The sequence below is a fragment of the Callorhinus ursinus genome, unplaced genomic scaffold, assembly GCF_003265705.2.
Source record: "Callorhinus ursinus isolate GAN/ISIS: 27379988/994484 unplaced genomic scaffold, GSC_fseal_2.0 scaffold10, whole genome shotgun sequence".
NCBI classification, from domain to species: Eukaryota; Metazoa; Chordata; class Mammalia; order Carnivora; family Otariidae; genus Callorhinus; species Callorhinus ursinus.
The window spans coordinates 88,000,183-88,012,911 of record NW_027397072.1 but is presented as its reverse complement, the minus strand read 5'-3'; the positions used below and the strand labels follow the sequence as shown (position 1 = coordinate 88,012,911).

Genomic DNA, 12,729 nt, shown 5'->3' with positions numbered 1-12,729 from the left:
CTGCAGTAGTATTACAGGAACATACAGATCAATGGAACAGAGTAGTGACTATAAAAATAGACCCCACCTCATAAATACATTTCATATACAATATATATTTCACATACATTTCAAATCAATGGATAAAATAGGAGTTACTCCACAAGGACAACTTGTTTACCATTTAAAAAATGAAAGTGTATCTCTACTGTATTCTTTACATCAAAATATATCATAGATGAATTAAATATTTTGAAGTTAACCATGAAAAAATAAAAAGCCTGGAAACAAAAAATACAAAGTTAAAGATTTCCAAATGTTGGGGCAAGAGAAGTCTATTTTAACACTGATGCAGTGGTAGAAATAAAAGAAAGGATATGAGTTTAACAACATAAAAATGTAAAACTTTTATATAACATAGAATAGTACTATGGACTCTACAGGCACAGTGAACGGACCAAAAAAAAAAAAATCTTGAAAACGAACAAAGTTGAAAGTCTCACACTTCCTGATTTCAAACTTGTTACAAAGCTACCATATTTAAAATATTATGGTATTCGCATAAAGAGAGGTATATAGACCAATGGGATAGAAAGCCCAGAAATAAGACGTCACATACATGGTGAAATGATGTTTGTCAAGGGTGCCAGTTATAGCTCAATGGGGAAAAAGATGGTCTCTTCAAAAAATGGTGCTGGGAAAACCGGCATATCCACATGTGAAAAATGAAGTTAGACCCTTACCCTGTACCAGAGACAAAAAAACTGAAAACTAAAATGAAGCAAAACTTAAATATAACTAAAACTAAAGTAATTTCTAGAAGCATGACTTGGCTTATGGACCTTTTTCTCCATCTTCAAAGCCAGCAAGCATGGGCTGAGTCTCTGACCTGCTTTTCTGCTCCTCTGTCTGGTTAAAAGCTCACAGGATTACTGGGCCTACCCAGACAATCCCGGTCAATCTCTAGTGGAAGGTCACTTCTACCATGGAACATAACATATGGGCATTAGGATATGAAAATCTGGAAGGCCATTATTCTGCCAAGCAGAAAAGGCATTTAGAAGAAATATTTTAGGTAAGGATGAAAACTGGAAATAATTTTCTAAAATGGAACCCTGGCCAATATTCAACAATTATGAAATTACTTCTGAAAACATTAAACCAAACAACTTTAAATGTCTACTCTTCAAAGTTTTAAATATATTTCTTATAGAATACAATTGTCAACCTCTAATGACCACATATACTAACTAGAAATCATGAATACCAATATCCAAATTAACATCTGTAACTTAAGAAAATGGTCACTTATTTTTCTTAATGAGAAGCCCCTTACAAATAGACTTTTTATCCCTTCATGACAAAAAAAATTATTTTAGTGGAATTTGAATCCAAAATGATGTGTTTTCAGGACTTATTCATATCACTGATCATTTACGTAACTAGTATAAAATTTTGCCATTTTTAGAGTAAGTTCTTAATTTGTAGTCTCTATTTTTAAAAAGAAATTCCCATATGTTAAGAAAAGTAAAAGTATGAATTAATTTTAATTAAGTCGGGAATTAATCTTTTTAGAACTATTGGTATGGTCAATTTTCTATCAAAAACAGTTTCGATCTTTTTTTCTCTTGTAACACATACCACAGGCTTCCCAGTTTTAACCTTCATGAGTCATATATATCAAACCAAAACACAAACCTTTATACACTTCCCCTGAATATCATTTCTCTGAGAAGCAAATTTGAGTAGCGGCTTTTCACCATCCATTCCAGATTCTTCACTTTTTATTTTACTAAGGTGGTGATCTGAAATCCAGTCCATGAAGACAGTTAAAAGTTCATATACTTGTGTATTAAGTGGTACCTATAGATAAAAAATTAAATCATTTATTTCCATTCACAGTCTCATAAAATTTCAAGAGCAAGCTTTAAATTGGGGGATTATAGAATAATTTACCTAAAGGTCACTAAAATATGTACAAATGAAAAAGCTTCCCCAAAGGAAATTTTAAGTCAAACATCACCAATTAACATAAGAAACATGTTAAATGATGGCTAAGAGAAGGAGAGAAAACCCATCTTAAGAAGGAAATTGAGGAATGACTGGGTGGCTCAGTCGGTTAGGCATCCGACTCTTGATATCATCTCAGGTCTTGATCCTCAGATTCGTGAGTTCAAGCCCCACACTGCACTCCATCCAGAGCGTGGAGGCTACTTAAAAAAAAAAAAAAAAAAAAAAAGGAAACTGAGGGATGCTTGGGTGGCTGAGTCCATTAAGCGTCTGCCTTCAGCTCAGGTCATGATCCCCAGGGTCTTGAGATCAAGCCCCACACTGGGCTCCCTGCTCAGCGGAGAGCCTGCTTCTCCCTCTGTCTGCCACACCCCCTGCTTGTGCTCTACCTAACAAAAAAATAAAATTAAAAAAAAAAGAGGAAATTCAAAAAACTGAGCCTTATTACCAAAAAATTTTTTTTTCATAAAAATTTTTTATCCAAGTTTGATAACATAGAAAAGTAAAACTGGCCTTAACTCAGGAGCATAAACCACCATAACTAAAAGATTTTAACAAGTTTAAAGGTTTAGAAAGTTAAACAATTTCTACCATGGAACTTCGTATTTTCTTCTTCCCAAAAAAAGTTTTTCTTTCTTTTTCTTTATAACATTCTATAAACAGAATATGAAACTTTTCCCAGAAATCCTGTTCTCACAGTCTATCAAAAAATGGGAGGTGAAGAATAGAAAAAATGCCATAAAAATGTATAAATTCAATTACACTGATTTTAGTATTCCTTCAAATAACTTTTAGTCAATTTCATTCTACATTTATCACACATCTATCTTAAACCGGGAACTATGCTAGACTTAGTTTCTAAGAAATCTGAAAAGACAGAACTATAAAAGCAAATAAACAAAAGGTAACATTAGGCAGACAGCAATCCACAAAATCACAATCAAATGATTAAAAACACAGTTGCACTATTCTGAACAAAGGATAATTTTTTAAATTTATAATTTAAATTCAATTTAATGAATATATACTATATTATTAGTTTCAGAGGTAGAATTCAGGGATTCATCACTTGTTTACATGACCTAGTTGTAAACACCCAGTTACTTCAAGTGCCCTCCTTTAATGCCTATCACCCAGTCACCCCAACCCACCACCCACCTCCTCTCCAGCAACCCTCAGTTTGTTCTCTATACTTACGAGTCTTTTATGGTTTGCCTCCCTCTGTTTTCTTATTTTACTTTCCTTCCCTTCGCCTATGTTTATCTGTTTTGTCTCTTAAATTCCACCTATGAGTGAAAGTGTATGGTGTTTGTCTTCCTCCGACTTGACTCATTTTGCTTAGCATACTACCCTCTAGTTCCATCCATGTAATTGCACAAGGCAAGATTTCATTCTTTTTGATGTCTGAGTAATATTCCATTGTGTGTATATACATATATACACGCACACCATATATACCACATCTTCTTTATCCGTTCATCTATTGATGGACATCTAGACTCTTTCCCTAGTTTGGCTTTGTGGACATTGCTGCTATAAACATTGGGGTGCATGATATCACTAATTTTTCATCCTTTAGATAAATACCTAACAGTGCAACTGCTGGGTCATAGGGTAGCTCTATTTTTAACTTTATGAGGAACCTCCATACTGTTTTCCAGAGTGGCTGCACCAGCTTGCATTCCCACCAATAGTGCAAGAGGGTTCCCCTTTCTCTGCATCCTCACCAACATCCGTTGTTTCCTGACTTGTTCATTTTAGCCATCGTGATTGGCGTGAGGTTGAATTTCATTGTGGTTTTGATTTGTATTTCCCTGATGCCGAGTAATGTTGAGCCATTTTTCATGTGTCCGATGGCCATTTCTATGTCATCTTTGGAGAAATATCAGTTCATGTCTTCTGCCCATTTCTTTCTTTTTTTAAGATTTTATTTATTTGACAGAGAGAGACACAGCGAGAGAGGGAACACAAGCAGGGGGAGTGGGAGAGAGAGAAGCAGGCTTCCCGCAGAGCAGGGAGCCCGATGCGGGGCTCAATCCCAGGACCCTGGGATCATGACCTGAGCCGAAAGCAGACGCTTAATGACTGAGCCACCCAGGCGCCCCTCTTCTGCCCATTTCTTGACTGGATTATTTGTGTTTTGGGTGTTGAAATTCGTAAGTTCTTTATAGATTTTAGACACCAGCCCTTTATCTGATATGCCATTTGCAAATATCTTCTCCCATTCCGTAGACTGACTTTTAGTTTTGTTGACTGTTTCCTTTGCTGTGGAGAAGCTTTTTATCTTGATAAAGTCCCAATAGCTCATTTTTTATTTTCATTCTCTAGCCTTTGGAGACGTGTGTAGCAAGAAGTTGCAGCAGCAAAGGTCGAAGAAGTTACTGCCTGTGTTCTCCTCTAGGATTTTGATGGATTCCTATCTCACATTTAGGTCTTTCATCCATTTTGAGTTTATTTTTGTGTATGGTGTAAGAAAGTGGGGCAGTTTCATTCTTCTGCAAGTGGCTGTCCAATTTTCCCAAGACCATTTGTTGAAGAGACTGTCTTTTCTCCACTGGATATTCTTTCCTGCTTTGTGATGATTTGCTGACCATAGAGTTGAGGGTCCATTTCTGGGCTCTCTATTCTGTTCCACTGATCTATGTCTGTTTTTATGCCAGTACCATACTGTCTTGATGATTACACCTTTGTAATACAGCTTGAAGTCTGGAATTGTGATGCCTCCAGCTTTGGTTTTCTTTTTCCACATTCCTTTGGCCATTCAGGTTTTCTGGTTCCATACAAATTTTAGGACTGTTCTGCACAGGAGTAATTTTAATGTATTCCTTTAAATAGAAAACCCATTTTTTGACTTGTTTTTTTGGGTGGTGAGTTTGAGAATTTCTTTATAGATCTTGGATACCAGCCCTTTATCTGTAGGGTCATTTGCAAATATCTTCTCCCATTCTGTGGGCTGCCTCTTTCTTTTGTTGACTGTTTCCTTTGCTGTGCAGAAGCTTTTTATCTTGATGAAGTCCCAAAAATTCATTTTTGCTTTTGTTTCACTTGCTTTTGGAGATGTATCTTAAAAGAAGTTGCTGTGGCCAATGTCAAAGAGGTTACTGCCCATGTTCTCTTCTAGGATTTTGATGGATTCCTGTCTCACATTGAGGTCTTTCATCCATTTTGTTCATGGTGTTAGAGAATGGTCGAGTTTCTTTCTTCTGTATATAGCTATCCAACTTTCCCAGCACCATTTATTGAAGGGACTGTTTTTCTTCCCTTGCATGTTTTTTCCTGCTTTGTCAAAGATTATTTGACCATAGAGTTGAGGGTCCATGTCTGGGCTCTCTATTCAGTTCCACTGGTCTATATGTCTCTTTATGTGCCAGTACCATGCTGTGTTGGTGATCACTGCTTTGTAATATAGCTTGAAATTGGGCAATGTGATGCCCCCAGCTTTGTTTTTCTTTTTCAACATTTCCTTGGCGATTTGGGGTGTTTTCTGATTCCATACAAATTTTAGAATCGTTTGTTCCAGCACTTTGAAAAATGTCATTGGAATTTGGATTGGGATGGTGTTGAAGGTATAGATTGCTTTCAGTAGCACAGACATTTTAACAATGTTTATTCTTCCAATCCATGAGCATGGAATGTTTTTCCAACTCTTTGTGTCTTCTTCAATTTCTTTCATGAGTGTTCTGTAGTTCCTAGAGTATAGATCCTTTACCTCTTTGGTTACGTTCATTCCGAGGTTATCTTATGGTTTTTGGTGCTATAGTAAATGGAATTGTTTCTCTAATTTCTCTTTCTACAGTTGCATTGTTAGTGTATAAGAAAGCAACTGATTTCTGTGGATTGATTTTGTATCCTGCCACATAACTGAATTGCTGTATGAGTTCTAGTAATTTGGGGGTGGAGTCTTTTGGATTTTCCACATAAAGTATCATGTCATCTGTGAAGAGAGAGAGTTTGACTTCTTCTTTGCCAATTTGAATACCTTTTATTTCTTTTTGTTTTCTGATTGCTGTTGCTAGGACTATTAGTACTATGTTGAACAACAATGGCAAGAGTGGGCATCCTTGTCATGTTCCTGATCTTAAGGGAAAAGCTTTTCCCCACTGAGGATGATAGTTGCTGTGGGTTTTTCACAGATGGATTTTGTGAACTGGAGGAATGTTCCCTCTATCCCTATACTCTGAAGAGTTTTAATCAGGAAAGGATGCTGTATTTTGTCAAATGCTTTGTCTGCATCAATTGAGAGGATCATATGGTTCTTCTCTCTCCTCTTATTAATGTACTCTATCACACTGATTGATTTGCGAATGTTGAACCACCCTTGCATCCCGGGGAAAAATCCCATTTGGTTATGGTGGATGATCCTTTTAATGTATTGTTGGATCCTATTAGCTAGGATTTTGTTGAGCATTTTGGAATCCATATTCATCAGGGATATCGGTCTGAAATTCTTTTTGTTGGGGTCTTTGCCTGGTTTGGGGATTAAGATAATGCTGGCCTCACAGAATGAGTCTGGAAGCTTTCCTTCTGTTTCTATTTTTTTAAACAGCTTCAGTAGAATAGGTATTATTTCTTCTTTGAATGTTTGGTAGAATTCCCCAGGGAATCCATCAGGCCCTGGACTCTTGTTTCTTGGGAGGTTTTTGATCACTGCTTCAATCTTGTTACTCATTACTGGCCTATTCAGGTTGTCAGTTTCTTATTGTATCAGTTTTGGGAGTTTATAGATTTCCAGGAAGGCATCCATATCTCCCAGGTTGCTTAATTTATTGGCATATAGTTGTTGATAATAATTTCTATTAATTGTTTCTATTTCCTTGGTGTTAGTCATGGTATCTCCCCTTTCATTCATAATTTTATTAATTTGGGTCCTTTCTCTTTTTTTGGGGTAAGTCTGGCCAGTGGTTTATTGACCTTATTAATTCTTTCAAAGAACCAGCTTCCAGTTTCGTTGATATGATCTACTGTGTTTCTGGTTTCTAATTCATTGATCTCTGCTCTTATCTTAATTATTTCTCTTCTAATGCATGGCTCAGGCATCGTTTGTTGCTTTTTCTCTAGTTCTTTAAGGTGTAGAGTTAGTTGGTGAATTTGGAATTTTTCTATTTTTTTGAGTGAGGCTTGGATGGCTATGTATTTCCCCCTTAGGACCTGCCTTTGCAGTATCCCATAGGTTTTGGACTGATGTGCTTTCATTCTCACTGGTTTCCATGAATTGTTTAAGTTCTTCTTTGATTTCCTGGTTGACCCAAACATTCTTGAGCAGAGTGGTCTTTAGCTTCCAAGTGTTTGAATTTCTGCCAATTTTTTTCTTGTGATTGAGTTCCAGTTTAAAAGCATTATGGTCTTTTATGGTCTGAGGAGTAGGGGACCCTATTCCAACCAGTCCCTGGAATTGAGCTGGATATCTACCGGACCACCTGAACACCCACAAAATCAGCCTGAGATGAACAAAGATAGATCTGGATCTCTATAAACAGAATATCGCAGGTGTGTGGTTTCAAGGTATGAAGCGGGGAGTTGTGATTCTGCGGGAAGATATCAGAGGATAAACGGATGGGGGAGGGAGCCGAGCTGTCGGGATCCTACACCGCTGGTGAGCGATAGCCTCCCACGCTGGGGACAGGGCACAGACTCACAGATCGGTAGCGGCAGGGAAAGGACTTTAGGGAGCCCCCTGGACTGAAACCAGTGGGGTCCCACATGCGAACTGGGGGCAGCTAGCGGTTTTAGAAGCACAAAGGGCAGAGACATGCCCCAATCTGAAGCGAGGACTGGGAGCGCTGCTGAGGGGCACACAACCCAGCACCTGAAGTTTAAAGCAGCACAGAGAGAAACAGAGATAGTGTGGCCTGGAGAGCTCACTGAAGAACAGACTACGATCTCTCTGTTCTGAGGCAGAGGGTTGGAAACGATCTCTTCTGGTCTGACTCTCAGAAGAGATGCGGAAAGCCACCAAGGAAGCCACCAGAGAACAAAAGCCCAAAAAAAACTGGTTTTCACTGAGCCCATCCCCCACCACAGGGGGCAGGGCAACTCTGCCCAAACAGGGATCCCTGAGTAACAGCGCGGCAGGCCCCTCCCTCAGAAGGCAGGCTGGGCGAACAAGAGGCCAGCAACCCTAACGTCCCTATAAAACAGGTGCATTTTGCTTGGGTTATGGTCAATAATTTGGACTCTATACATTCCCTCAACCACCCATCAACAGAATGACTAGGAGGAGGAACCCCAAAATAGGAAAGACTCAGAGATTATGATTTATGCCACAGATTTACAAATGGATACAGATATAACCAAGATGTTGGAGATGGAATTCAGGCTAGCAATTGTGAAGACAATAGCTAGAATGGAGAAATCAATTAATGGCAACATAAGAGTCTCTAAGGGCAGAAATGAAAGCTGAATTGGCAGAATTTAAAAATGCTATCAAGATCCAATCTAACCGCTATGGTAAGTGAGGCAGAAGAACAGATTAGTGATCTAGAAGACCAATTAACAGACAAGAAGGAAAAAGAGGAGGCCAGGGAAAAATAACTCAGAATCCATGAAAATAGAATCAGAGAAATAAGTGACACCATGAAATGTTCCAATGTCAGAATTTTTGGGATCCCTCAGGGGGTGGAGAAAGAGAGGACTAGAAGATATATTTGAGCAAATCATAGCAAAGAACTTCCCTAATCTGGGGAATGAAACAAACATTCGTGTCCTAGAGGCAGAGAGGACTCCTCCCAAGATCAAGGAAAACAGGCCAACACCCCGGCATGTAAGAGTAAAACTCGCAAATCTTAGAACCAAGGAAACCATCTTAAGGGCAGTTAGGGGGAAGAGATTCCTTACATACAGAGGGAGAAACATCAGAATAACGTCAGACCTATCCACAGAGACCTGGCAAGCCAGAAAGGCCTGGCAAGACATATTCAGGGTACTAAACGAGAAGAACATGCAGCCAAGAATACTTTATCAGGCAAAGCTGTCATTTAGAATGGATGGAGAGATGTAGAGGTCCCAAGACCGGCAGAAACTGAAAGAATCACTAAGCTGGCCCTGCAAGAAATATTAAGAGGGCGGGTGTTCTATAAAAGGAGAAAGACCCCAAGAGTGATATAGCACAGAAATTTACAGAGACAATCTATAGAAACAAGGACTTCACAGGCAACAGGATGACAATAAATTCATATCTTTCAATAATCACTCTCAACGTGAACAGCCTAAATGCTCCCATAAAACGGAACAGGGTAGCAGATTGGATTAAAAGACAGGATCCATCCATATGCTGTCTACAAGAGACTCATTCTGAACCTAAAGATACATCCAGACTCAAAGTGAAGGAATGGCAATCCATCTTCCATGCCAATGGACCTCAAAAGAAAGCTGGGGTAGCAATTCTTTTATCAGACAAATTAGATTTTAAGCTAAAGGATGTAGTTAGAGACACAGAAGGACACTATATCATTCTTAAAGGGTCTATCCAACAAGAAGATCTAACAATTGTAAATATCTACACCCCCAACCTGGGAGCAGCCATCTACATAAGCCACCTGTTAACCAAAATAAAGAGTCATATTGATAACAATACGTTAATTGTAGGAGACCTCAATACTCCACTCTCAGCAATAGACAGATCATCTAAGCAGAAAATCAACAAAGAAACAAGAGCTTTGAATGACACACTGGACCAAATGGACCTCATAGATATATACAGAACATTCCACCCTAAAACAACAGAATACTCATTCTTCTCAAGCACACACGGAACTTTCTCCAGAATAGACCACATACTTGATCACGAATCAGGTCTCAATCGATACCAAAAGACTGAGATTATTCCCTGCATATTCTCTGCACAGCAATCTTTTGTTGAATTTGGTCCTGCTGATCCATGATATCTTCATCACAGGCCAGCCAGACAGTTAACACCTTCAGATTCACACTGCCCATTGGTGGCTTCTGATTTTGTAACTGAGATTCCTCCACAGCTATCTTTAAATGATGTTGTATTCCCACTTTATGAAAAGAATGAGAGGATTTATCAAAATTATTAACAGCCCACAGTGAAATATCACTAGCCACCCACTGAAAAGGTCAAAATGAAAAAGTGTGAAAACCCCAAATGCTGGCATAGTCTGGAGTAACCACAACATTCAAACCTTGCTAGTAGGAGTATAAAATGGTATAACTGCTTTGGAAAACTGGCAGTTTCACAAAAAGTCAAATATCTATGACCCAGAAATTCCAGTCTTGCTTGTATTTCCAAGGGGAATGAAAACATCTGTCCACTAAAAGCCTTGTACACAAACATTCTTAGCAGCTTTATTCATAAGAGACAAAAAGTAGAAATCGCCCAAGTGTCTATTAAAAGAAGAATGGATAAACAAATTGTGATATATTCATACAGAATACTACCGAGCAATACAATACAGAGGAACAAACTATTGATACACTCAATGTTATGATAAGCAAAATAAGCCTTACCCAGATGAGAGCATACTATACAACCCCACTGACTGAAGTTCTAAAATAGGCAAAATTAATTCATGGTGATAGAAATCAGATTAACAGCTACTTCTTGCAGGGACGAACTGAGAAGGGACATAAGGGAACTTTCTAGGATGATGGAAATGTTCTATATCTAGTTGCAGGTTACATGAGTATAGGCATTTGTCAAAACTACTAAGCTATATACTTAACGATCTCTGCATTACATTACTGTATGTAATTTACACCTCAAAGTAAAAAATTCCTTAGGAAAAAATAAATAAATAAAGCCCTTTCAGGCATGGATTGCAGTCTTGACAGAAAGCACTGAAAGCTTGTGGAATCTTAAAACACAATGAATAATAAAGCTCTTATTAAGCTTAAGGCCTGTGCCTGAAACACTGCCGAAATATTTTGTTTTGCTTTTGTAAATAAAAGCATATTAGAAATATTATACAGATATTTCTCTGTAAAGGAATTATTATAGTGAATACTTTCATACCAAAATGACATTTGCCAAAAACAGATTCAAGAACAAAGAGAAAATGTCTTTATTTTCTATTGGAGAAATTTTCAATCATATCATACCTTGTGAGTTTTTGAGACTGGTACTTTATCCTGTTTTAAACTTTTCATTTCATTAGCAGCATGCGAATTTCCTTTCAATCTCTGTATTGTCATAAACTCATACTTCCTCTGCAACAGTACATATCCATGAATTAAAATACAATTGCATTAAAGGTGGGAAAATCCAAAGGCAATCATTTAAAATTCACTTGTGTCATGGTGCCTGGGTGGCTCAGTCATTAGGCATCTGCCTTCCGCTCAGGTCACGATCCCAGGGTCCTGGGATCCAGTCCTACATCAGGATCCCTGCTCAGCGGGAGGCCTGCTTCTCCCTCTCCCACTCCCTCTGCTTGTGTTCCCTCTCTCGTGTTCTCTCTGTCAAATAAATAAATAAAATCTTTAAAAAAAAAAATCCCTTGTGTCAAAAGAGCAGACAACTTACCTGTAAATTATCTAAACGAGCTTGAACTCTCTTAGCCTGAATCTCCATCTTCTTGTTTTCTTCACTTACTTCATTTAACTAAAATCAGAAAACATTAAATATTTCAATATAAAACTTAAGCTGATTTCATACTAAAGATTTTGTAAAGACCTTATCTAGTCTGTATAACCAAACAATGTAACAAAACAGAGGTAGCATTCATAATTAAAGAAGATCATCGTTTATGGTAATTAGACTTACCATGGAAATCATTTTGAAATGTATAAAAATAGTGAATCACTATGATATACACCTGAAACTAATAGGATATTGTATGTCAATTATACTTCAATAAAAAAATAAAAAATTTAATTAAAAAAAAATCATAGCTAAAATCATTTGTCCCTAATGTACTAATAGTATCTAAGTTTACTTCAGTCTATAAAAAATTTGCAAGTCTCCTGAGATCTTACAAGTATATGTTTTAATGGGAAATGTCTTTTAATCGAACTTTTTATGTATGTACATGAAAGTGTACAAATCATTAAGGATGCAGTGTAATGAATTATTGAAATTGGATTAAATATATAAATTTGGGAAGAACTGACATGTTTACAAATATTGAGTCTTCGTATCTATGAACATAACATAGCCTTCAAATTATTTAGGTCTTATTTATTTTCTTTTAATAATGTTTTGTACTTTTCAGTGTATGTGTTATATACATCTTTCTTTTAAATTTATTCCTGGATAGCTAATGCTTTTTGATGCTATTATCTGTGGGATCTTTCAATAAATAACACTATTTGATTACAGCTGGTATATAAAAATACACTTGATTTTTGTATATTGAACTTACATCCAAGGATTTGCCTACATTTGCTTTATTCTACTAACTTGTCTGTATATCCGTTTGGATACCTGTATATACAGTTACATAATCATGTTATCAGTAGATAATTCTTATTTCTTCCTTTCCAATCCTTATTTTCTATTTTTTTTCCCTATCGCACTGACTAGGACTCTCAGTACAGAGTTCAAGAGAAACAGTTAAGAGTGAGCACCCTTCTTTCTTCTGATTTCAGAAGGAAAACAATAACCTAAATATGATTTTGTTGTTGGGTTATTTTTGTAGATACCTTATCAAAATTAAGTTCTCTTTTATTACTACTATCATAAGTTAGTGCTGAATTTTATTAACAATAGAAATAATATGATTTTTCTCCATTTATCAGATGTGTTAATTTTCAAATGATAAACCATAATTTTCAAATGATAAA

General features: G+C 37.1%; 1 protein-coding gene across 11 annotated transcripts in view; it reads right to left on the bottom strand.

The window, feature by feature from the left end:
* The window catches only part of CCDC138 (coiled-coil domain containing 138), a 138,506-nt gene that overhangs the window by 88,098 nt on the left and 37,679 nt on the right, over positions 1 to 12,729 (bottom strand). For 8 of the 11 annotated variants that reach the window (XM_025869116.2, XM_073897928.1, XM_025869118.2 and 5 more), the window contains 3 exons: positions 11,471 to 11,548; positions 11,050 to 11,157; positions 1,678 to 1,842 (listed from right to left, as the gene is read on the bottom strand). In XM_025869116.2, the coding sequence (XP_025724901.1) occupies positions 1,678 to 1,842; positions 11,050 to 11,157; positions 11,471 to 11,548 (351 nt within the window). Of the gene's footprint in view, positions 1 to 1,677; positions 1,843 to 11,049; positions 11,158 to 11,237; positions 11,412 to 11,470; positions 11,549 to 12,729 lie in introns of those variants that run through there. The other 3 variants (XM_073897927.1, XM_073897930.1, XM_073897931.1) reach the window with 2 other exon arrangements.